Source organism: Drosophila hydei, unplaced genomic scaffold, assembly GCF_003285905.1.
Source record: "Drosophila hydei strain 15085-1641.00,03,60 unplaced genomic scaffold, DhydRS2 tig00008119-arrow-pilon, whole genome shotgun sequence".
Lineage (NCBI taxonomy): Eukaryota > Metazoa > Arthropoda > Insecta > Diptera > Drosophilidae > Drosophila > Drosophila hydei.
Genome location: NW_022045830.1, coordinates 8,258,748 through 8,285,474, shown reverse-complemented (window position 1 = coordinate 8,285,474; position 26,727 = coordinate 8,258,748). Strand labels below are relative to the sequence as shown.

The window sequence follows — 26,727 nt, the reverse complement described above, 5'->3', positions numbered from 1 at the left end:
TGGCTGCATCCTAGGCATGTGTTAAACGCAGCAGCAGTTTGAGCCAATAAATGAATGTATGTGACGTTCAAAATATGCAAATACAGGACAATGCCTGCAACTGTGCGTCTCTCGTGTCTGCAATTGCTATATGCGTGCGACTGCCCCCAAATGAGCACAGTGGAGTCAATGTTGATGGCTAGCGAATATACTTTAAATATTTTCAATATACGCATGTGTTTATTGTGTCCAATCAGCCATTTTAAAAGGAGCTCCATTTCTTTAGGTGTGACATAAGCCTGCAGAGTGGTCGACTTATGCAGCTCTCACTGTACTCCCATTAATATGTATATCACTGAGCATATGAATATATTCAGCGACTATTGTTATGCTAAGCGAATATTGCGTATCTTAGAAAGTTTATTAAGCTCTGACGCACTTCACCCGCCCACCGCCTCGTCAGACTACCAAGTCTAGCCAAATTTACAAATATTTCCACAGCCATATAGTATGCTTAATATACGAGTGAGATTTTCAGCTTGTGCCATGAGTTAAAGTTATTTTGAGCTTGTGTTTGCTCAGCTCATGTAAAGCAGCTGCATATTTTATGTTTTCTGGCAACTTGGACAATACGAGGCTTACTGCTTGTATATATTTTATATACATCCCTTGCCTTTCTTATTTTAATTGACCGGAAATTAATAAAGCGAAACACTTTAAGCGCCACACTTCAGTTAACCTCTCAAGTCACACTCTTTTACACTTTTGTTAAATGTTAAATGATTTAAGTTTTCTCAATTTTATGTATAGGAACATAAGAACTCATACAAATATGTAACATATATATATATAAATATATATATATTTTTATATATATTTGATACGTTTCTTGGCAGCCACTGCGCATCATCACCACAGACCATCCATCAAATTGGTCCTTGCCGAAAAATCTTTGAAAAGTTTGCTCAGTGGGAGGCGTCCCTGGGCGATAGATGAGTTCTAATCAGCCAGGCCTTGGAACGTCCATCACGTTGACAGCATGAGAAGGTCTGGCTCGCCTCTCGATAAAGTTGGGCCACAGTTCCATGTTAATTTAATTTCATATTCTTGTAGATTTACCACAAATTTGTCACTTTATTGGGCTTTCAATGTACAGCGATCTCGTTTGAAAAGTTGCAACCGACAAAAAGTTTTTCCGGTTACACATTATGGCGACATTCATTCGTGGAAGAACGCTTTGGTCAAAGTCACTGTAGTGGCCTGTAAGGTCCTTCCACGAAGCGCCATTAATGATTCAACAGCAAAAATGCCAGAAAATGTTCATTAAATTATTATGTTGTTGTCATGGCAAAACTTACAATTCAATTTAGTGACGTTCAAAAATATTGTCTCAAACTAGATGTTGGTCAGAAAAACATTTTGGGGGTCATTGTATGAAATGTGCTGCTTAGTTTATGTTTAATATATACAAATAGATATAAAAGTTTTGGTTTTTATCAAATGAAGAGATGAAGATAAATAATTTAAAATCCAAAAAGGAATTATATATTAATAAAAGCTAACATTTTAGTATTTTAATTAGCTAATTATATATAATATTTACTTTAGATTATTAGTTTTCTGGCAGCTAAATACCAAAATAAAATGATAATTAACTATTTTATTTTTGGTTGACATATGATGATAGTAGCAAAAATCAGATTTAGTAACAAAATAATATTTGTTGCTAATGCTCTCATTAGGCATTATTTGAGAGCTAATCGTACAAATATGTATATTATTTTTTGAGTGTTAATCTTTTATATATATGTATATATACATATGTTTTGCAATTATCTGTTTATTATTTAAATATATAGTCCCCATATATGTGGCAACTAAATTTTTCCAAAAATTCTGCTTCATATAACATGGCTTTGGTCCCGAGCGTCAGTTGTGATATCTGCCAAGCAGCTGAAGGAATTTGTGTCTAATGAGTTGCAAATTCCATTTTGAAAGTGAAATACTTTTGACAAGGGCATGCCAAGCCACTAGACACCATCTACGTGAGTAAGCTGCAAGCAAACTCGCACCCACACACACGTACTTTGACTCATACTTTCATTTATAGACAACGCAACATAACCTCAATGTGCATGGTCGTATAACGGGACAGCCATGCTACAAATCAAAGTTTCATTTGCTGCATCAGCAAGTTTCAGTGCAAATTTCAGGATGCAAATTACATGTGGCATTCTGACAACAACAGAAACACTGCCGCACGTGCAGCAGCCACTGCATGGAAATCTTAATTGCTTTGGCTTCGCCCAAAGACGACAATGATTCCAATTCTCGACTGGGGCCCTCCTCAGGGATGCCCAACTGCCATCAATGCACTTGCAGTGCCGAGCAGAGATTGTGAATTTTGTTAAATGGGCATGCCTGTATTATTTATCGTGTACAAACTCATATAAAACTTAAGTGTGTTGGCTTTTGCACAGCTCGCTCATTTGGCCAGAGATGCATGCGTCAGCTCCCTGAGGAGTCGTCTTGCTTGAGTTTCTGGAGAGCTGTTCTGGCTACAAATGCGGCGCCATAAGGTGCTTAAGCATAATTTTGACCGCTTTGACCTTCACGACGGCCTACTGACTGGCGCCTGGCTTAATGTGCGTACTCTGCATTGCAGACATAAATGTGAGCAGGAAATCCAATAAAATGTAAACAAAAAACACTAATAAAAGCAAAATGATATGACCTCTTTTTTGGTTCAGAGCGTTACATTCGGCCGCCGTGTCGAGAATGAAATGAACATTTTTTATTGTAGAATTTCTAAAGAGATTTTTACAGTTGGCTCTGGCGTACCTCCTCGACACGCTGATGTCCTGTTCTTGATGCTGCTGCAACATGTCGTATACGCAATTTTGTGTTTATTGCCTTGTAGCGCTTTTACGTGGCCATGTGTGTGCGTGTGGGCCTGTGTGTGTGAGTTTAAGAACAGACTGGCCGTATTACACCCTTATGCCTGGCCCTGATCGTTAGTCATAACTTGCTGAGCATTTGTTTCTTCTCGCCACGGGTGCTGCCGCTTTGAGCCACGCGCAATCAATGCACAGAAGGGAGCGCGAACGAAGCGCGTGGCGCGCCTCAAGTAAATTTCATTTGGCTGCCAGCAGCACAAATTTGATTGATGAGTTTGACTGATTGCCATCATGGCTGGGCCTTAGTTGCTGTCAGCTTTTGCGGTCAACCGATGATTAACTCAATCTGCTTTTGCTCACGGCTAATGTCGAGTGAATTGCCAACTGCAAGTCCCTGTCATGACTCTGCCAACGATAAGTTGTCAACTGGCAGTATGTTCATGAATAATGCACACATGTAACACGCACACTCAAACAGACATACTCACACTCATCCACAGACGAAGAATCAGACACAAAGTGACACAGGCTGCGAGCACTATTCGGTTGCCGGGTCACGATTGCGTTATTAATTATACCAGAGATTGTGGTCAGTCATAGAACTTATTGTGTCATTTGAAGTAATTATCCGAGCTTAAGCTGTAGCCACTATGTGGGCCTCTGCTGTGTGTCGCAACCAATCAGAGGCGAAAACGTGATACAGCAAATTGATAAGCTCCTTCGGCGACAGCGACAGCCACAGCTGATGAAGGCCATTACATGATCCAGACGCATGCTACGTATGCTGTCAACATGTGCAGCTAATATGCTCATATGGAGAAGTTTACGCAATTATTCCAGCAAACAAATTAAGAGCACATGTGGCAACTCGTTGCGACCTTGCCTCACTGCGCTTCTGCGAAACTTGCACTTTACATTTTATTAAAGCAGCAAATTGCATTGCATCTATGCGATTTCCTCGGCTATATGCGCACGCTCTGCAGCTGCGAGCTTGCGAAAATTGGCAGTCTTTGTGTTAACCATTGCATTCGCGGTTTTCCATTATTCCAGCGCGATGCTTCGCTTGGCTTTGACGATTTTGCGCATTGCCAAATTACGCACTGCTAAACGTAGTCGGAGCACTCCAGTGACTCTAACCAGAACGAAACTCAGTCTTATGTGATCCGGGCGAGCACTCGGCGTCACAAAACTTTTCTAATTGCCTCTGGCAGCAAAAATCGAGTGCTTCACGTCAAAGCGCTCGAAAACTAAGCTCAGGCAAACTGAGTTGGACGTGCAGGGAACGTAGGTCTAGTGTTCAGAGCTGAGCTAAAAGAGATGAATGTGCTTAGGCTCCGTGCAGAAAGAGTTCCTTTGACTAAGTCCACTTCAAATGAGAGCTCTCACTGAATGAACGACGATAATTGTTTCTCTTTCATTGTCTCCGTCTTTGCCAAGAAAAAACATAATACCAAAACAACATTTTTCACTAATGGGAAAGAAACTAAAAATGTGAATAAAAAAGAAACAAAATAATATTCCAATATGCACCTGATTTTCTCCATTCATTTGCTCAGATTTCGACTTAAGGTTTTGCCTTTGATATATGTATATTCAGTTAAGCACTCAGTTTAGCTTAAAGTTTAGGTCAAAGTTAAATCTTTTTTGAGCAAATCGCTGCGTTCATCCAAGAGTCTAATTTTATTTTCATAATTTTCCATTTATTCGAAAATATACTAAAATATGCAGACAATCTTCCGGTTCAACGCCTAAATTATGCATTTAGTCGTCTTTGTCGACAACCGCAAGCAAAGCAGAGAAGCATAAAGAGTGGAATTTTTGCTTGAATAATATTAAATGAAAACATATTTATAATTATTCGTGTCTTAAATGAAAACAATTCAAGTTGAGGGAATTTTACTTACGCAATAATTTAAAAATAGTTCATAATTTGACCCTCGTCAAATGCTTTCATAAGCTGCTCGACCTTGAGAGAAGGGACATAATTGATATCTTTGAGTTTGTCCATTTTCAGCAGCTCCAAGGCAGACAGTTGAGATGCAAACTTTGTGCTTCGCTTTCATTTGCATATCTCAAAAGGTTGACAAGAAACATATCTGTTGTAAGACGTCTTAGTGTACACCAGTCAAATGGAGACGAACGAGTGGCAGACCTAACTGCTGCTAACTGCTGACTCGTTACTAAGTTACAAAAGAACTTTTGCTCAGAGAGAAAAAAAATTAGATAAATTATTTGAACAGCATTCAATTTGCGGCAAAGGCCGCCGTCGCACATGAAATGCAAACACGAAACGTAAACAGAAAATTTTTCGGCTTTGGATGAGCGAAAAGGCCAAATGCAGGCGTTCTGGCCGGTTGGCAGCAAAAGAACGTCCAGAACTTTGGCTCTCAACTCATATTTTATTCAGCTGGAACGAAGGACCACACAAGTGACTCCTTCGCCTGCGGCATAGCTTTGGCTACATCCGCGAAATACCCGACTAACGAACTTCTGCAACGGAGCTGAGCTCTTGCCATTTTATGTCTTTTTTTCTGTCAAGAATTTTTTACTATGCTGCTGAAAGTGAAAAAATGATGGAAATAAAGTGCAAGCTTACAGGCCGTCATCTTTGAGAGGCTGCCTTTTATATTTTTAATTTGCATATCCTTGGGAATAGGCGCACTAACTCATCCACTGGCTTAAAAACATAAGCTATGCTCTTAATTAATATAAAAGCTTTTTACAACTGATTAAATTGTTAGATTTTAAGCCGTATTAACAAGCCACGTTTTTCATCAATCAGCATATAACATTTATGTAATAAATATATGCCATTAAACAATACAAATATGTACAGCAATCAAATATGATTTCACTTTTTTCCAGCCAGGAAAAATGTTTTTTTTTTTAGATTATATTAAACATTTATGAAGAGAGAAGTTGACTCTGTGTCGACGCTGAAAAGTATGCTTTAAAATAGTTATTATCCATCATATATGAAATATTTATTACAGTTTATTAGAATTTTCACTCTAGAGCTTATCTATGCAATGGTGCTATCTTAATCGCACAGAGAAGGTCACAATTCTGTGCTCGCATCGATTTAATGGTGCGGTCATGCGAAAAATGAAAAAAGAAAGTCTTAACAATGCTTCCGTGTATGCCAATCCTTGTTTACTTTCCTTTTTTTGTATTATCTACAAGTTTGACAAAGGAAAGGAAATTATCATAAGTTTCATAGCTAAAGGGGCGGTAGTCGCTTTAAAAGTACTTATGCAAACACACACACACAGCGAAGCAGACGCACGTGTGTGGCAAAGTATTTTATGAATTATCGATTTTCATTTAAGAACATATTTAAGGGCTCTGTGTGAGATTGCGAGACAATGGCAACAAGAACTACAACTATGCGTTGACTCTTGCTGTTGACGTAATGAAATTCCTTAAAGGTATTTTGTCAGTTCGCCTCCCTCTCCTAGTGGGATGCTCGGACAAAATATGCTTGTCATTCAACAGCATGTTCGACGTCCAGCACGGCACGCACAGTTGGACACACAGTGACACTGAAACAGAAATTAATGTAATTAACACAGAGTGTTGTAGGCAAAACTTAAGCTCTCCACTCTGTAGACACCCACTGCCACTTAGGGCTAAGTAGCTGCTGACGTTGGCTAAACTGTTGTCCGCAGATAAACTCTCATCAGCGGACATGCAACATATTTCACATATCAGATTTTGAGGGATTTTGAGACAGTAGAAGTTGCAACAGATTGCGTTTTGCTCTCGGCTATAATGTTGGGGATGACATCACGCAATGGAGCTTGCCTTCAACGGGTATAATCAGAGCACATGCAACCGAAAGTAATTACAGCGACATGTGGCACGCAGGTGGACGAAATAAAGTCAAACTGTTCCTAAAGCTGACTAATGGAGTGTGGGGCGTAAGCGTGACGCTGCAAGTATCTTGATTGTCACAAATTAATTAATAATGCTTGTAACATTTACTTTAATTATATTGAAACACTAGAGTGGCATGAGTATGTGTTTGCACACATTTCGAGTATTACGTGATGGACACCAAAGAACTATGTCAGCATTATAAATGACTTGAAGAGAGCACTCAGCTAGTGGTTATTTAATTTAATTAGTAAGCAAATAAACTGAGCTATAATTAGGCTGCAGCTCTCTATGAGTATAACATCTAGTTGTTTTTTAATTAAGAAAAGTGTAAATGACAAAAAGGAGTTAAGCTTTTGAGCAGAATTTAACATTAAGCCAGCTTAAAATATAGAGAATTCTAATACATTTGTGTAACATTTGAGCTTAAATTTAAAATTTATTCATTACAAACTCCACAGGCATATAAATGGTTGTTGTGAATCGTAATAAAGTCTTTTAAAAGATTTGTTAAATAACGTATATAAATCCTCTTGGCGATAAGTATTTATTTAATGCATTTTACCTTGTGCGCTGTCGGCTCGATAAAAAATAAACCAGTAGTTAAAGTAAAGCCATCTTAATTTTGTATATTTTCAGAGCTTTCAGAGCCGCACAGCCCTCTACTTGCCAGCTTATTACCACCCGATGCCACTTTGCTGCCGTTGTTGTTGGTGCACAATAAATATTGATTACGATGGTGTTTGAAATTGTTGTGGGTTTATTTGGTTGAGATGGCTGGCTTAATGTTCCGTTGAAATTCTAATTTATAAACCAATTAGCAGCCAAAGCTCATGGCGTAGCCATAAATTTTCGCTGCCAACAAATTTAATCAAACAGTTAGCTCTCGACTGCTGTTGTCTTCTTTCGAACGAACTTCGCATAGTTCCTCAGACGCCAGGGAGGCGTGGACCTACTTCCAACTAAATATCATTCACGCTCCGTTAATTCGAATCCTTACAAAAATTAACTAATCGCACAAGTCGCTCTGCATTCAGCTAAACATTTGGATTGCCCGCTTAACATAGATTCGCATACTTAGTGCGATTATCTAGAACAAAGCTATAATCAGAGCTAAATATTTTTGGAGATTTACTCTGCGATGGCAGCTAATGCCGCCAATAGAATTTTCTCAAAGTGAATTCAGCTAATTATCGCAAGCAAGCGCTTCACTCGTACCCACACAATAATGAAACTTCCATTTAGATTTTTCAGTTAGTATTTTATTTATGAACTATTAATTTATTTAAAATGAAACATACAAAAGGTACAATACATAATGAAAATAAAACAAGTTATAGCCAAATTATATTCACAGTTTTTAGTTGTAGTAGAAACTCTATTCTATGCTTTGGTTTCCACTAACGTTTTCCATATTACTTATGTAACATTGTGTATTTTTGGTGCCGTACCTAGGCGTACGTTGTCAACCACATACATTGGGTCTGTAATTATTAGTAGGCCTGTATGTATGTAAGTATTTATAATGATTTATTTCTACGAAGAATTTTGCTTTAATTTTTACACATATTTTAGCAAGTATTCATGCTAATCATAATGCATTTAGTCGAGCTCATTTCCTAAATTTTGGCGTAACATGAATATTTTATGTACATTTAATTAATAACCTCTCTATTGTGAACGTGCATTAATTGTTATTCGGTAATTGAGTTACTCCAATACTATCTTATTCTATTCACGAACCACATGTCCACAGACCGCAGAGACCCAAAAGAACAATACCAAAGCGAATGCTAACAAATTGCTAGTTAGCAAATTGAGTTTTGATTTTTTCAAGCTTTTGTTTTTGTTGTTGTTTTTGCCTAAATTTTTGGTCCTTTTGGATGCAACTGTACTTTGATTGTGGCCAGCTGTTCGCTCTATTTGTTTGCTTCATTTTGTTCGATTTTCCGGAATGCTTTCCTTCTATATGTTATATACACTTTGGCTAATTGGGGGACGAGAGACTATTTTAGAACGTGAATCGTTTTGTATTTGGACTATAGATGTACACATATATATATCTAGATATATATATATATATATATATGTATATATATTTGGTAGTAATATTTAGTACTGCTTATATACACGTTGATTGGATGCTCTCCAAGTTATGTAAATGTACTCACTTAGTTACTAATTAGGAAGGCACTTGACATTTGAAACAATAACGTCAACTTTAACAAAGAGAAACAACTAGAAATGACACAAACCGAAAACAATTTTACATAAACACATCCATATGGTACACATAGTAAGTGGTACACACAAATAGATCTGTAAATGGAAAACACACGAGTCTATGACTATTTCTTAAAATATTGTCTGCAGCAGCTCTCTACTGGCCTTCACATTCACACAGATTCATACATTCAGTCACACACGCCTAAATATATATACACATTTTGATAGTTCCTGCCTACCTTGGCACGCAGCAGCAATTCATTAGCCCGCTGGCCAGAAGCTTGCTGTGCTCCATAGGTACAGCTATTCGATGCCGGATATTAATTACGCTCATCCATTTGTAGCGCATTAATCCGAAATACACAGCACTGAATTATGCACACAACCGAAATCGCTCATACGACAAGTGGTACGACATGGCTGAGTTATGATGCCACCTACCGCTACAAGCCCTATTCGCTATGATAAGCCGCCCAATAAAGCATTTATGAGGCTCGTCGTTCAAAACAAAGCACACACACGCACACACGTTACAAAATATATCTCTCCTTCTCTCCCTCCTCTCGATGCTTTTGTCTTGTTGAACACACACCCCGCAGTCGCATTCTCATAGGTGCGGACAATTATGAAGATTCCTTTTGGTACGGAAATGGGAATATCATGAAATTTATGAGGGTGTGTGTGTACGCACACATACACACAGATACACATGAATAGAAGTATGAACATATTTGGAGCTCTGTTCCTGTGCCAGTACTCCGCGCGGACAACCCATTAGTTTTGCCTTTGCGAACGACTTTGGGCATTTTGTTGTTGCTTTCGCATCCTTGATATATGTGTTGCACGCTTGAGCCTGTTGGAGCTATGTATTCATGGCATTTGTGTGCTTATATTTATGCGTGCGTTTACATTATTGATAACATTAAATGAGCTTCACGCAATTTGTTTTCATTTGTATGGTTGAACCGCATAATTTAATGATGTCGATGCGGATGGCAATGCGGATGCCGATGCCGATGCCGATGCCAAAGCCAATGTCTGGCGTCTGTTTCTTGACTGCTCAACTGGAGCATCGTATGAGCAAATTCTAACTAATGTGTAATTAGGTTCCGTTGCCATGGCAATGACTGGGTAATTAAACATTGTGGGCAAAGCAATTAAAAAACAAAAATCAAATTGTGCCCAAAATATTTTCCCGTAGATATATGAAATATCACGTATGTGGCTTACATTTACTGATCCATTCACGCGCTCACATGGAGAGCTCTTTGCAGACAAACACTTAAATGCTTAACCTACAAATTACAGAAGCCTAAATTTTCTATATGATGACGCCTACTGTGTACTGACCTAGGACTGTGCAAGTATGCGTATGTGTCCGTTCCAGTCATTAGTAATTTACAGTTACAGTTACAGGAAGCTCGTCCATTTAAGTACAGTTATGCATACATATATTTTAAAAACAGATGCCAACCTTTGTTGTCCCGACTCTAAGAGCCATCTACTCCGTACACACCTGTTGTTGTTTCCGACTCTGAGAGGAGGGCTCTGGGCTTAGGTCATTCCCCTGTAGATTTGTATTGTCGTTTATGCTAGCAGCGGCCAAGGGTACTGTTGACCCATTGTCGACTTGTGGCTAGGGTCCGGATGCCGGCACATGAGCTGCGTCTGAATCGGAGCCAGTCAGGGACTCTGTCTGACCACCTGTCCCACTCTGTCTGGTATAGCTATGGACGTTTGGGGAGGTCACGTTGATGGCTGTGGTATATACGTGAGGCTCGCTGTCCGCAATGGTTGGTCATCCGTAATAGAATTGTGAGCTTACTGGTAAGCCAGTTGAAAGAGTACGTGGAGCTGTGCCATCATAGGATAGTTGCGGATGTAGCATAGCCGCCGTACCGGGTTTTGTGCGACGCAATGTTGATGTGCCACCGGCAGGCACATGACTTAATGTGGCCATGGCCAGGGGCGATGTAGTCGGTGTCTGTTGGGCTTGTGGATGTGACGGGGAGCCGCTGGCTAAAGAGGACGGCGGCGTCGGCGTGTTGGTCGGCCGCTGAACAACGCTCATGCCCTCCGTATTAATGATATACCCACCACGAATGGTGGGCGCCGTTGTGTACTGGGTCAGTGATGTAATAGGCACCATGGTATCTGCAAGTACACGCATCGAAAACTTGACGAACCGTGCCCCAACAAGCAAAGCCAACTAGCAGCGAGCTTAGACTAATGAAGATACTTACTTATGCCACTACTACCAGGCAAAGCTACGCCAGGTCCTTTTGCGCCAATTACAATAGCCGGTGCCAGAATGCCAGCCATAGGGGCTTGTGCTGAAGGTGCGCTGCCTGCGCTGCTTGTAGCTACATATGTGCTGGGCGCAATGCCTATGAGATCCGGTGACTGGCGGGCGCCTATTAGCATGGGATTGGGCATCAAAGCGGAGGCCGCGCAGGGTCCGCCAACTGTTGACAGTTGGCTGGGCGCTAGACTGGCATACAGGCTGCTGGCAGGCGCGTAAGTGATGTAGTTCTGCAGTGTTCAATGACAGATGACAGATGGCATTGACCACTGGTTAGCGATGAGTAATGTTACCCACCTCGTTCTTTGATACGCTGGGCAGTGGTATCGAAGTGGTAAGGTCAATGTCGGCGTCTATCTCGGAAATTGTGTCGTTAAAGCCGCTTGGAATAGTCGTTTCGTCGCCCAGGCCGCCACTAGTGCCCCCTTTGGTGGAGGAGTTGGAGTGGGTATCACTGGCCATTCGTCTCTTCTGCAGCAACAGCCGCGTGACCACAATCACAATGGAGAAGAGCACGCCGACCGAGCCGGCAATTAACAGATACAAATAGAGACGCTGCTGGTCATCTGTAAAGTTGGGAAATCTTTTGTATTAATAAAAAGAAAAATTCAAATTCGTCGAGTCAAGTTGAGCCAAGGATTTGCCTAAAAAGAGCAACATAAGTCCCAGCTCCATTTCATTTTCAAATTTCAGTTGAATTTAAAGCCGTCTTGTTTGTGAATAAGATTTGGCATTTGTAAAATGTTTGCGTGGTCCTTAGTGACATTGAGTCCCTGTGGGATTACGCCTACATTTCGAGACTGTTTTTCAAAAGGCCCCACCCAGACTTCACCTCTCAGCAGATCCGGTCTGTGGGATGGCTTGTGACTTGTATTTTCTATTATTGCCCAATGCAACCTAACATTCAGGTCAAGTCGGAGAGACTTACCCTCTAGACTTAAGTCGGCACTGTGTGTCATCACCGGATTGACGCCACTTCCATCCGCATCTGCGTCCAGTGAGCCGTTAGTTACAGTGTGAATGCCCTCTGGATTGGAGTTGGCAGCGGGTCCGACGCCGCCAGTTGCGTTGCCTCTCGCTGTTTTTGTGATATTACTGTATAGTTTGGGTATGGCCTCCGACTCCTTGTAGATGAGCTCATCGTCGTACAGGTCGTTGATGTCGCCCTCAAAGTCCTCCGTTTCGTCAGCCTCCACCTCGGACTCGTTGCTCTCCTTTAACACTTGCTTCGGCACTGTGGAACAAAGACATAGAGCAGCCAAACGAGCAACATAAATCATGCGGCCAAGTCACCGGTAACGGAGGGTCGGACGCACCAAGCACCAGGCATCAATCTTGCGTCCCGACGCGCGATACGATGCGATGCGTAGGGATGGGAGGCGAAGCTACGCTACGCGATGCGATGTGATGCGCCAACAAAGGCGCGCCCTAAATCATTCTGAGTGGCAGAAGCAAACGCCCCTTGATTTTTCCCACGACCTACTTACCGCATGTGTAAACAACCTTCAGATACATTCGCGAGTTTTTCTGGCACGGAGTCCCAAAGGTATTCGCATCAGCGGCCAGGTTGCACCGCCTTCGTCCATGGCAAATTTGCATCACAGTCTCCGTGGCGAATGAGGCAAGGCATGCTATTAAAGGCCAGAGATAGAAAAAGTAGTTAGAGCACGGGCGGGCCAAGGATCACGCTGTCTTGATTGATGCAATCCACAACTCAAACGCAGGTTGGTCACCATCTCCATAATACTCACTCTCCTCACGGACCCCTTGCGGCTGGGGACACTGAATGCTCTCATATTCTGTGCGTCCAAAGCTGGCACTGTAAACGGCAATGCGCGAGTACGGGTTGCATTCCAGTTGTGCGACATCGTTGTGGCAGGCCACCTTGCTGCGGAATTCATCTGCAAAGCGAAAAGGCATCAGCCAACAGGCTCCGCTCTATCTATGAAGCTTTACATATAATTTTATTTAATCAGATGAGTTCATTGCTTTTCTTTTATCTAAGCCACTGCGTCTGCCCCAGGAGCTGCGTATCCAATTGTCATAATAATACGCTGCTGATTGAGATAATCAATGACTCAGAACTTTGTTATTGAAAGTCACGAGCTCAGACAGTTCCTGCTGTGCTGCCATGCCTCATTATGGTAGCCTCAGCATCGACTACAATGCTGAATTCCAAATGTATACATGTACATATTCGATAATGGGGCATAGCATTTGTTGAAATTTGAAGCTCGCCAGCGAGCTGCCCCTCCTTATGTACTGGGGCCATGCGCCAAACACGGCGCGGAAACTTAATTTTGTATCGTCGATGTTTTTCAAGTTATACAAAGCACGTGCAAATGCGATTGGACTGGTACTGCCACAAGGCAATGCCGCTGTTGGCAGAGTTACTACCGGTTCGACACGCTTCCTTGCCCCTCGGCAGCTGGACACGCCTTGGGAAGGCGAAGCCCGCCAACTGCTGTTTAGTGCTAGTCAATACCCGCCCGTGTGCCATTGCTTCCATTCCACCTGACTGAATTTTTGGAACGCACAACAGCTCGGTAAACTGGCTGTCTGGATGGTAGAGCCCCAATCCCGTCCCCATAGTCGTCTCCATGTTCGGGTCCGTGTCCGTGTCCGTGTTTGTGTTTGTGTCCGTGTCCAAGTCTATGCCTTTGCCTGTAATAGTATTTGTTTGGCAAAACATCGGCACTGTGTGCTTTCGGGTCATGCCCTAGGACGAGGACCTTTTTGCTGCACACACACACACGGCCGTGTCCAGTCCCTGCCCAATCGAAAAACTAAAGTCCGGATGCAGCCAACTCTCGAACTCTCGTTCAACTCATTCGGCTGGACGTTTATGTGTCGATTCCGGGAGTCGAGATTGTTCAGCTCAGTTTGCCCCGTTGTTATGCTTTTACTGCTGTACTGCTGTACAGTGCGGAATTTGTTAGCCATTTTACGTGTGCCATTGTACGCCCAATAAATTCAACCAAATTAAACAAAATTTGCGCTGCAGCTGCTGACTGACTTACATGGGCGACATTTGTAGGCGATCTCGACGATTTTCCTGCGCTTGGGGCAGGGGTCGCTGCTGATTGCATTGGAGCTGGCCGTGCTGCTGTGATAGCTGCTGGTGCCGGATGAATCGCCCACTCCACTGGCGCCCAATCCGTAGAACTGCGGGGAGCCGTGGAACTTGCAGTGCTTCTTCTTCTGGCAGGCTTCCACAACATTCTGCAGCAGCGAGTACTGTGAGCAGAGAACAAAGGTGGGAGAGAACAGAACGAAAAATCAGTTGCAATTTAGTTTTCCAATTTGATTTCCTCTTCCATTTTTTATTTTTCTTTCGTTTTTCCTACTTGTCGCATTGGTGTGCAAACAGAAGAAGCTGAAAAGTGAACGAGCTCAGGAATTGGGCGGAAATTGTAAACTTTTACAAATTGAAATAAAATATTTGCATTAAATATGTAATTGAAGTGTTTCCACTTCTGTTTGCCTTTTTAGTTTCCTAAATATCATGATGTTATGATAGAAGTCGCTAAGAGGCTGTGCCATGCACAGCAGAGACCCACTCAACTGATGCAATATATCTAAAGTGTTCTTACTTTTCTAGTCTCTTTGAAAACAAGACGAGCTATTGCGATTTCAATGAACAGCCCTGTCTCCACATGGACTTCTGTTATGTGTGATTCCACGTCGGATAAAAGATAGCGAAACATTGTTGATCCATTTGTTATGCCCATTATATGCAAACAAGTTGTTGTCCATCATCTGCATGGCATCTATTCAATCAACAGCTGCATTGTCTCTTGACTATTAGCAATTTTTTCATCGTTCTATTTAGAGTTACAGCCGGCTGACAAGCACGTCCAGTGCCCAGGCCAGCACAAAAAATGGCCACGTCTGGCTGCGTATATCGCACAAATGCTGCCTGGTAATCCGTAGCGTGAATGTAAACTGTTTATTTTCAAGTTATTTTTCACTATCTTGTGTTGACAGCGCCGAGAGGATGATGAGCATGGGCGGACAGGCGGACAGACGGACAAGGGGACAGGCGAATAGATGGGGCCTACTACAGCAGACTGACAGCAGGTTTAGATTTGCTTGGCAGCGTCAGCCGTTGGACGAGTCGTCACAAAATTTAATAACAACGGCAGCGACAGTGACAACACCCTGAGGACCGACAGCGGATGCGAGAGAGAGAGAGAGAGCAAAAGAGATAGAGAGACAGAGAGACAGGGAGGGAGATACTAAAACAACGAGCGATGAACAACAAAAACAGCTCTGTGAACAATGGCTGGAAAATGGAGACAAAAACGATGCGAGAAATTATTTGCTGCGGTAGCCATTTTTAGCGCCATGTTGGCGCTGCTTAGCAGAAAGTTTTGGGTTTGCTGGTCGACCCGGCCCAGCCTAATGATGCCCCATGGGACGCGAAGGCATCTTGGCTAGCACAGCGGGTTGGCCGACGGGCCAGACAGCGCATTGACTTTGCCTGACACACAAAGGCAACTTTTGGCCTTCGTCAATGTTTTTCGTAGCATTTCTCAGCGGTTCGCATGCTATTCATTTGGGGCCCTACATGTAGCTCCTACTGTCAGATTGAGGAGAACATTAAAAACGAAATCAAATGAAATGAAATGAAATGAATCCAACTGTCTCGTATTGTTTTCTATGTTCTTGAATTTGCTTCAAATTTAAATTCATTTTGGGTTCAAAGGATGCCTTCAGATGTTGGGGAAGCCAACTGAATTGCTTAATGAATTGGAAGCGTTATTCGGAATGCGGACAAACGAATTTTCTTATCCCTTTTTTAAAAACAAGCAAGTGGAATTTAAAACGACATTCACTTAACCGTTAAACGTTAGCTACAACAGACCCAAATGAATTTTGGCATGGCAAACAATTTCATAGAAAGCAGCTCAAGTGCTCTCGACTAAACGATATTCTTTGAATTACTAACTCAAGTCATGGTATTAAATATATTAGTCTTCAACGCTTACAATTTAAGCCCACTTAAACAGTCATTTTCCGTTTTCAATAGACAATTTGCTATTGTCTTCTAGAGCGCTTTAATTGTTGCCATGCCATGTCATGTTGGAATTGACTTCTCTCAGAAATGGATGTTTATTGGCATTGTCCGCACTCACCTGAAGAGCATTGGGCCACATGCAGTTTTCAGAAGAGCTTTCGACCTTTTGAGCATCGTCCGTTGAAGATTCGGTAATGGGTCCGTTCGGTCCAGTGGTGCTACTTGGAACTTCCATGGCAATGGCGTAGCCGTTGTTTACATAGCGATTCGCGGGCACTTTTTGTGTGCTGGATCCAAAGATAGAGCCACGCAGCAAATGCTTGGCTTTGCCACGTATCTCGGGCTTCACGGTGCCGGTGACGGGGCACAACTCCTCAATGCTGTAGCCATCTGAACAAGTGGAGGCAAAATAAAGCACGAAATGGCGGCCGACGTGTTAAGAATAAATGACTCGGAGATGGCCCTCCGGGGGCCCCGAGAGTGAAGCGCACACTTACCTTTCGCCACGAACTTGTTGTACTGGGCAAATTCAATTGAAATGCTGGTGCCGCGCGGGCACGCAATTACCACCTGATCCGTATCACAGGCCGCCTTCTGATATGTGCGCAGTGTGGCCGATAAAAGAGCTGTTGGCAGTACGTGGTGTGCAGAGCAGTTGTTAAAACAGCAACATTTCCATTGCCATTAAGCGAGACACATAAAAAACAGGAGAAGAAAAATTGCATTAAAATAATTGATTACCTATATAATTAATTAAAATTTAATTAATCTATTATATATTTCATTACGCGCCGATATTCAATTAAATTAAGTCAACTCGCTTTAAGCTGATCGTAGAATGCAATTTATGACATTATTCCACAAAGAGTTCCTGCCGCTGGGCTCGGTCCATATTAAGTAGCTGACTAAATTAAAACAGACAGCGAGGCGGGTTCCACAGGAAGTTAACTGGAGTCCATGCTGTGAAGAAACACCTGAGCTAACAGCAGTCGGCACTGAAGTCCTGACACTGGCAAAGCCAAACAGCTCAAGCAGGAGCCAAAAGCCTTCAAGTAGCTGAAGCAATTTCCTAGGCGTGGCGAGCGCTTGGTGTTAAAATGCGTTTCCGCACTTCAAGCGAGGCGCCAAGTGCACATTTTTAGCGCGCCAGAATTCCTTCGCTTCCTCTAGGGAGTTGCATGCCAAATTAAACAAAATTCTTGGTAAATATTTTGCTTGCTTCGCTTCTGTTGTTTATGCCTTTGCCCAAAGCAGCAAGTGTCTTGAAGACGCAGTAATGCTGATGTCTAGATATACATGTGGTTCATAAGCTGCTTATATATATATATAAGTATATATATACTTGATGTAGGTCATGTATATGGCGCTGGGCTTTCAATTAGTTTGCTGCAATAAATCAATTTCCGACAATTTGCCATAATGTTTCAAATGCCTAAATGAAATCGACAATTTGTCAGCTGAGCAATTTAAATACCGAAACTTTAGTATATATAGATCCATTTATATATATATATGTATTTAGTTGAAGGGGGCGTTGTCTGGTTGCGTCTCGGACATGGAATATAATTTAGCCGTTACCGTTCATTTCTCGCCGGGGCATTTCAGCTCTAATGAGTTTGGGGTGCTGCGCGTGCGAATTGGTTTTGTTTTTGATGACTGCCCTTGGCAGGGGCGTGACAGCCAGCACAAGGATGCCAAAGACACTGAGATTGAGGATATTGCAGCCCAATGCGGATTGCCGACCAGCCAACTACCAACAGCCCACTGCCCACTGCCGACTGATTTATATTGCAAGCCATAAATTATATTTAAATGGCGCGTTTTCGCTTCTGGCAACATGAGCCCAGCGTACCGCAGCTTGTAATTATTTCTAGATAGAGTATATAGGGTCTACAAATATATATATATATAGTAAATACGTTGACTGGCCCTTGACCAAATAGCCAAATGGCAGGGCACCGCCCCGTGACAATAAATTTCGTGTCCCTAGTCTGACCGCCCAATCGCCTATCGCACGGATGCAAGTGGGCCACATTAGTAGGGCAGATAGATAGATAGGCCAGTTAGTTGAATTGAGAGTTCTTTTTCGCTCGACTCTGGTTTGAGCTCAATCTTTCATATGTAAACCGAATTTAATAATTTAATACTTTAGATTATTCGCAAGCGCATTGCTATTGGAATCGCCCACAGCACTCGCTGTTCATATCTCTGATATTGTACACTTGTGCCAGCTGGCGGTACATTAATTTAATTGTTATGGCTTTACAGCTGGTGTTCTGGTCTAGGGGAAACTTGCAAATGGTTCCGCTAGTCCTTGACTCAATGTGTTGGCCGTTGCCGACCGGAAGCGAAAGTCTCTGAAGTTTTTATTGTTGCCATTTGACTTCGGCAATCGAATCACTTTGGCATGGAGCGAATCCGAATAAAAGTTCGCTTTGCGCTCGGCCATAAAATCCTGCCTCCCCTTCACAAAACCACGGCCAGCAAAGCTGAAAAGTTTACCTTTTAAAGTGAAAGTCTGTTCAGCGGGTTGCTTAAATTGAAAATGCAATAATAAAAGCAAAAAACAAAGGTCCCTTTGACCTTGCGGTATGCCCCCAGAACAGTCATTCAATATGGATATACATATATATAAACTCTATACATATATATAATATATATTGTATACTCCGGTCTCCATTTGCCGACCAGTAGTTGCTGGATGATGGCGCATTTTTTGGGAAACTTTTTATTTGATTCGAAATTGAAAGCGCTCCAGACAGATGCCCGTAGCTGAGGCGGCGCTCTTAAAGCCCGACCGACGTTTTACGAGCCACCCGGACGGCGTGAAGTGACGGAAAACTGTCGGCCATGAAATTTGCTCCAACTCCCAAGCAACTCGGTCGAAATTTGTATGCGGGCGTGTAACGTATGTGTGTGTAGCTGAGCGCCTCTTTTCCACATGTGAACCGCATCGTTTTACAAACTTATGAATAATTTAAATATATATATGTGTATATGGCCTACCCTCTCAATCCCAGCAGTTCCATCCTGCAAGCGGAGCGCTTGCTTCAAAGAAGATAAAGATTGAATATTTATATATGTGCCTCATATATGTATGAGATTATGTCGGCACATTGATTCTAATGTACTCTGCAGTCTTTTTTAAAGCAAATGCAGCAGCCAGCAGCATTTTTTGTTTTACCTTATCATGAGGAGCCTAAAACAATCTGTGCTTAGTTGTTCAGTGTGCCTCATCGACTAATGTATTATTGACAGAGCCAACTGGGTCGTCGACCATTTGGCCTACATACGACATCAAGTGAAAAATGAAAAATAAAAAAAAAGGTAAAAGTAAATACTTTTGGTCTCTTGTGACTAATGATGCTAGGCCCGAACTATTTTTTATAGAAAGGACACACAATTTACCCTTGTACCAGAAAGTGCAATAAAAAATTTAGTAGAGACTTAACTTTGATTTATAGAGCATTATATATACATATATACATTATATATAGTTCGCGTAGCTTCACTTTAGTAAATACTATTTGGCCAAAATGCAGCTGATTTGCTCTAAAGTTGTTTCTTTTCTGCTGTTCACTGAGTTGAGCTGCTGAATTGGAAACTCTTTTCTTTAGGGACTTTTCGTCTTCTGAGCTGGCAGAACAAATGATGCTCAGTAATTCTCAAAGCATATTTACTATGCAATGATTGATTCTGATGCTGCGCTGAACATTTCAGCACAAATTTACCGATCCAGCTTGCGCTGAGATGGGATATTTATGGGATATATATGTGTGATTGTGCAACGCCTTGCATGTGTGTGGGTGCATAGACAATTTATTTTAGATTCGACAATTCCCAAATATCAGTGAAGCTGCTTGTGCGACGTCAGCCATCAGACATCAGGCATCAAGCATCAGGCATCAGGCATTCCGTTAGCCCCTCTTTAGTTGTCTCGACTATTTGCTGTGCGCTGCCTGAATCCATTCTCCCTGGACTGGCAATGTCAACAGCCAAGTCGCTGCTTTGGGACAGCCAAAGCGCGATTGAATGGCTGCGAAGCCGGCGGGATTCGATGTGGAACGCAAAAAAAAAAGACAAAAAGCAAGCAACTGTCATCGGGAGTTGCCGAGTCAATGGGGCAGAAGAAATTGATTTGTTTTGATTTATTCCCATGTACTTGGAAGCTTCAGCGTGGGCTCCCGGTTCGAGCTCGTGCTCATCTGTCCGGGTCTGGCAGTAGCTGGCTTTGATGTTGCCGCTGTCCTGTTTTCCTCCTTCTGATGCTCATGCAAAAATTGTGTTGATTTCCTTCTTTGGGCCTGAGTCTGTGTCGTCCCGCTCGCCTTGTAACTTCCATATTTTATTGTCCCATTCGACTTGCTTAATAAATGGGAATGTGCCACAGCCAACGCTGTCGAACAAAGCCCCGGGGCCGTATCGGGATTGCGACATTCTTGTCCTGCGGTCCCGAACCAATAAAACTTGATATGTATCTGTTATGGCTGGCGCCCAGTCAATTCTGTGTGCTGTGCAAATAAATCTAATTAAATGAAATTTAATATTGCTCATCCATATTTGGAGAGGCCCAATAAGGTCGATTGCGAAACAGTTTCGGGCCATCAGAGCCCAAATGAGTGCAATAATAAAATCCATTTCAAGCTCTGCGCATTGAATAAGCTAAATATTATCCCAGAGTTCTCTAATGCAATGATTTTCACTTTCCGCTGACTATAAAATAACGCTAAGACCAAATTTGATGCTTGTTAATTCATAGCTCAGCGGAAGTAAGTCGTTCATTAAAGAATTGTGCAGGAAACCGGGAACGAACACAACGAAAATAAAGAGGAACACAGACAAAAGTGAGAATGGATAAAAGTAAATTGTGAAATGTAGACATAATATTTTCCCTTTTCGCTGACGCTGGCATTGTTTTCAGCTCGGGTTTTGTAGTGGACCCCGGTCTAATCCTGAGGAAACAAAAGTTTATGACATTTTACGAGCTTTTTTAATACTTTGCGAAAACTTTGCACATCTCCATCCGTCCGCCGCTTATCCATCTTTAAGCTCTGCAGCGCGCCGGAAACAAAAACAAAATTTATGAACCTGTTTTGTCATATATGGATGGCTGAGCTGAAAGCCGTGCCATGTGCGGCTGGACAGCTGGACAGCCGAACAGCATGGAAGCCATGAGGGAAATTACGTATACATACATAAATGATACACACATACTCACCTATAAATATGTATGTCTGTATGTATGTATGTACATGCTTACTTAACTCACTTTTGACATTCTTGTCAACCCGAAATCTGTCGGAATACAACAGATTGCACTCACGGCATGAGCAGAGCGCGTGCTTTGTGGACGCACTGCATCAAGTTATAAAGTAAATTTATATAAAAAACATTCTTCTACTCTGTTTTTTTTTTTCGTACACAGCGACAAGTGACGTGGGGGGTCTAAAATTTCCCGGAACAGACATTACTTTGCGTAATTGAGAGCATAAATTTGATGAGCTCGCGCTGAGAGTTTTGCTTTATCTGTTGGGCAATGAAATATTTGCTCATACGACGCATTTGTATGCACATTAGATAAAGCCGGCCGCCTCGAATGGAATTACCTTCGTAGAGCCAGCACTTTTAAGTCGGCGAGTGGCCCCAAGTACACAGCAAGACAGCCAGAATCTAGAGGACTTGCACAGAGCATGTGCACGCCGCGAGAATTTACATTCAGTTGGCATGTGCTTACGCAGTATGTAAATGAATAGATTTAAGGACCTTGGGGAAATGACAGTTATATTTGTGGCATGCAGGAGGGAGCGGCAAGCAGGACAGCCAGGACCGGATATGGCGACATGTTTTCCTTATCCCAGAGTTGTTTCGCATTTGTGAAATTTTATTAACATACTTAACAGCATAATATGTGAGAGAGTGTTTGTGTGTGTGTGTGTGTGGGAGTGGGTCTGTATGGGTAATGAGATGCCATTCGCTGCTCTAATTCAGCAGTTCGCTCACGTTATCCTTATCCAATTTACTTGTTGTATCAATGATAAGTTGGCAAATCGCATAAGGCTACTTAATTAACATATGATTTGATTTGACTGGAGTCAGATGCCGCTTACCCAAGGGATCGATGCGAAATATTATTTCGCCTTCGGCGCTGGCCGCACTCAGGGCGCACAGAAAGGATAGCATTAAACACTTGGCCTGCGTATAATCCATTATCCTGCGAGCTGAGCCTGGGCTCCAGTTGCCGCCGGGCTGGCTGGGCTTGGCTTGGCTTGGCTTTGGCTGCTATGCGACTGGCGTTAACCGGCATCCACTTCCGGCATTACACACGCTCCTGCCTCTTGGCCAGGCTGCACACACACGAATTGCCGCACTGCTGTTGTGGCGCTGCACGTATCGAGTTTTGCATGGACTTTTCTTTGCGTTTAAGCCAATCGGCAGTTCCACAAATTTGTTTTATTGATTTTCTGTTAGTTGTTTTTCTGCTCTTGCTTTTTTGTTATGTGTTTTTTTGGATTTCGTTGAGCGTTTTGCACTAGGGGACAGTTGAATTCGATTTGCACTGCCGCCGGCGTTATCCTGTTTGCTCTTCTTCTTTACTGTTGAGGGTTTTCGTTTGGATGCGTCCTTTCGTCTGATTTGTTGGCACTTTGTTTTCACATTTGTTGCTTGCGTTGCAGGAAGTGCGCGAATTTCACAATTTCTCTGCTGCTGGGCCACAAAAAACGATTTCGCATTTATTATCAATTCAGAGCGAGAAGCGCTCACAGCCACCAAATGTCGATCAATAAAATGCACACAGAGCCAGCCAGCCAGCGAGATTGCCAAGTGTGTAATCAAATTGAATGTGCTGAACCACTCAACCACCCGAATAACCACTGCCAGCGGCAACGATCCTGCAGGAGGACTACAACTATGCACTTGCCACTTCTCCAGTGACAACACAATATGGCCCCGCCCACACAACTCGCGACACTATGCTGCACATCAAAATGTGACTGTGACAGTTTGTGTGTGTGTGTGTGCGTGAGTGTGTGTCGCTTATACATATGCAAATCTGTGTCAACAAAGAAAAAAATCGAATCCTCAATTGTCACGCGGCTGCTGGCGGCGTTAACTGCACTTTTTCGCATTAAAATTTCATTTCGTTCCTTTGGAGCTCACAATTTGCCGCTGGGTCAACTCCGTGAAACAAAAGCCACATTGATTGCCTGCCACCACCCGCGCAGCCTGTCGCCCCGGCAACCATATGCCAATCGCAGTGACATTAACGGATCGCTTAAAAACAGTTTTCCGCGCGCTCCACAATTACAAAGCACCACTTGGCCAGCGTAATCCGATTGCTGGCCACGTGTCGCCTGTCCAGCTAGCATATCACTTGTGGCCCATCCATCAAGCGGCGCATTTGCCTTCAATGGCTGGCAATTGTGCTGCGTGCGGCACTTTAATACAAATAGTTTACTTTGACAAGCAAAGCGAATTGTCAGCCGAACAGGGAACGATTTGCCAACAAGCTTAGCTTGAGAATTCCAATTTGAATTTGACTAAAATTCATTCGAGCTTAATAAATGTCTGTCAAGTGTGTCACAAGCTCGACGCCTCATTACCCCCTAACGCCTGCTGCTAAGTATTTGCAATTAAAATTGTCACACACACACACAGACTTACACAAGCTAAGTTGATAAGCAAATACTGTTAACTGTCGCTTGCTTTTCATTAGGCAACTGTTTCAAGGACACATTTTAAGGATGCGCGCAACTACAAGCAGCAAATTGTAAACATAATCAATTTTCAACAATTCTAAAAGGGTTTCTAATAACAACAGAAACAGGCACACACACACGCGCACACATACACACACACTGGCTTGCATGTTTATGTCATATACACTCATTAGGGAACGACATTTAGTTGACGATACGACAGCTTGCCGGAAGGCTGTAGCAATTACGACTCGGACCCGTCTGCAGCCTTGGCAACTGACAAAGTGTTGGCAGCAAATCAGAATTCTTGACTGGCAATAGATGATTGGATGGATGGGCAGCAACTGTTTTTGGCATTTCTTATATATTCAGTGATTCAATTATCATATTTAGACAGAAGCCATGTGGAGGCATGGGCCAGCAGTTGCAACTTGCTGCGTACTCGACATTTGATTAATGATGCGAGCCGAAGCCAAAGTTTTTCTGCTCCACTTCAAAGTTGCTGTGCGTGCCAAAGTGTGTGTGTGTGTGTGTGTGTGTGTGTGTGTGAGTGTGGGTGCACACAGACACGTTCGCATTACACATGTCTGTATCTGTGTCACAATTTCTCCACTGTCATTTAGCACAATAGGAAATGAGGCCGTGGCGGGACTGTGGTCCGTGGCCCAGTGGTCGCAGAAATGGCTTTATTTCAGCTAAAACGGGCGACAAAATTGAAATAAAGCTACACACACACACATGTCCAGAGACAGAGACAGAGCTGGAGATAGAGACGGGGACAGGCACTGTTAGGGACTGAGGCATGTCACGTGGGAGTCGACTTGCTAACCAGGCTGGGAGCTAGGCGCACCGGCTTAACGCTTGCTAATCATGGGGCCAAGTGCGGAAGCTGACAATTTCTTGTTAATCTCGCATATTTGAGCCATTATTTTTGTCCGCTGTGGGTGGACTTTTAGCTGCCTGCTGGTTGGTGGTTGGTGGTTGCTGGTGCGCCCTGTGTGCATTTTAAGTGCTTCGCCTCGCTGAGTTTTGAGCATTCTTTTTGCTCCTGCTGCTGCCTTTTTTGTATATTTTTTCATTTTAATGCTCATTTAAATTTTTTCAGCTGGCCGCAAAATGCGAAACACACGCGCACTCAAAGGAATAGCTCACATTTGGCCACGTTAAAAGCACGTGCAAATTTTGGCTTCTGCCACGAGGATGCGCACGCCACGCCTACCGCCTACCGCCTAACGCCTGCCCCTATTACCGTGGGCGACGTAACCGAGACGTAGCTGAAGACAGGCACGGACTATGGCAGCTCTGGCTCAGTCACTGTAGCAGAATTCACGCGCGAAACACGTCCGCTTGATTTGACTGTCGGCGAAGAACTGACAACGAATCGGCATCGTGGCCCCATCGGCATGCAGAGTGCACGAAGCCCAACGAGCAGCTTCGCCTCCGACGGGCAGGACCCGAGCGAAGGCCTGAGGGAAATACTCTCTTTGAGGCAGGTCACTTCGCCGAAGACAACATGCACAGCATTCGAAGAGAGTGCCGCACTAGACTATAACGATGGTCATAGTCAGTGCGACTGACGAACTACGCTATCTAGGTCAGTGTGCCCTTACCCACTCACACACTCACCCCACGCCCAGCTGGCCTGTGTGTGCCAAGAGCCGCGCCGCCAAGAGTTTTTGGTCTGCGAGCGCCGCATTTAATCGAATGTAACGTTTACAGTCAACTTAACACATTGATTTAGCCTATCGTAGGTAAATTAGTGGCCAACTGCCAGGCTGCTTCTCTCTAAATCGTTTTGCACCCATGTAAGCGTATGAGTGTGTGTGTTAAGCTACCTACGGCTGTGTTATGGTTCTGCGTGCGGCTAGGTGATTATGCTTACCGCTCAGTTTGGCCTCATAATTCGCTACTGAATCGCTTTTATCACTTGCACCAGATACACAGACACACACGCACACACACACGTGATAATGTATGTCTATATATAACTGTGAATGCGTGCGCGTGTAGCTTCTGATTGGACAAGGACACGTCAAGGCGAGACGTAACGACTTGTTGCTGGCGCTTTTATCATGCGAAGGCGAAGGTTTGCCAATGGATATATATATGTGTCTGTGTGTGTGTGTGTGTGTGTGTGTGTAAGTGCATTCACATAGACTTAAATGCCTTAAAAGTATTATGCTGCGGTTGAGTCGTGCGTTAAGCACTGCAAAGGTAAGGCTTAAGGCGTTTGCATGCAAATGCTTTTGCCTGGGTAAACAGCAGTCGATTGTTAAATAAGTATTCAATTTAATTAAACTATATGCCTCTGAATATCTTTTGTTATTTATTATCATTGCTCTCTCTCTCTCTCTCACACACTTAACATATGATTTAGAATATTTTAAGCACTTCTAAAAGACTTTTGATTTACTGCCGCAATCGATGCCTTGAGCTGGTTCAACTAATTTCAGCTTTTCGTACTCGATAAGCCACGATTAACACAGTATCATTTAGCAGGCTTAAGTGTTTAAGTATTTTTCATTATTCTTAAGCTGGCTTAAATGCTTTATGATTTTTGCCATTCATCGTCATCCAAACACTTTTCTCCCTTGCCAAACTTTGCTCACTTCGGCTGCAGCCCCGAATTTGCATATTTCCACTTGAATTAAATCAATATTTATATTAAGTGCAAGTTTATTTTGTCATTTAACCCTGGTTAGGCAAAGTTCTTATTTGCTCAAAGAAGGA

The 26,727-nt window shown here is 42.9% G+C and overlaps 1 protein-coding gene across 1 annotated transcript; it reads right to left on the bottom strand.

Annotated features, from left to right (window-relative positions):
• Positions 1 to 9,125: 9,125 nt before the first annotated feature.
• On the bottom strand, positions 9,126 to 25,348 carry LOC111598873. The gene is made up of 11 exons (XM_023314329.2): positions 25,150 to 25,348; positions 22,408 to 23,002; positions 16,798 to 16,926; positions 16,419 to 16,690; positions 14,301 to 14,517; positions 13,032 to 13,181; positions 12,768 to 12,911; positions 12,209 to 12,514; positions 11,578 to 11,846; positions 11,222 to 11,510; positions 9,126 to 11,132 (listed from the first exon to the last, which is right to left on the bottom strand). Exons 2-11 carry the CDS (start codon positions 22,505 to 22,507, stop codon positions 10,777 to 10,779), a joined length of 2,232 nt encoding a protein of 743 aa, XP_023170097.2. The 5' UTR covers positions 22,508 to 23,002; positions 25,150 to 25,348; the 3' UTR covers positions 9,126 to 10,776.
• Positions 25,349 to 26,727: the final 1,379 nt, after the last annotated feature.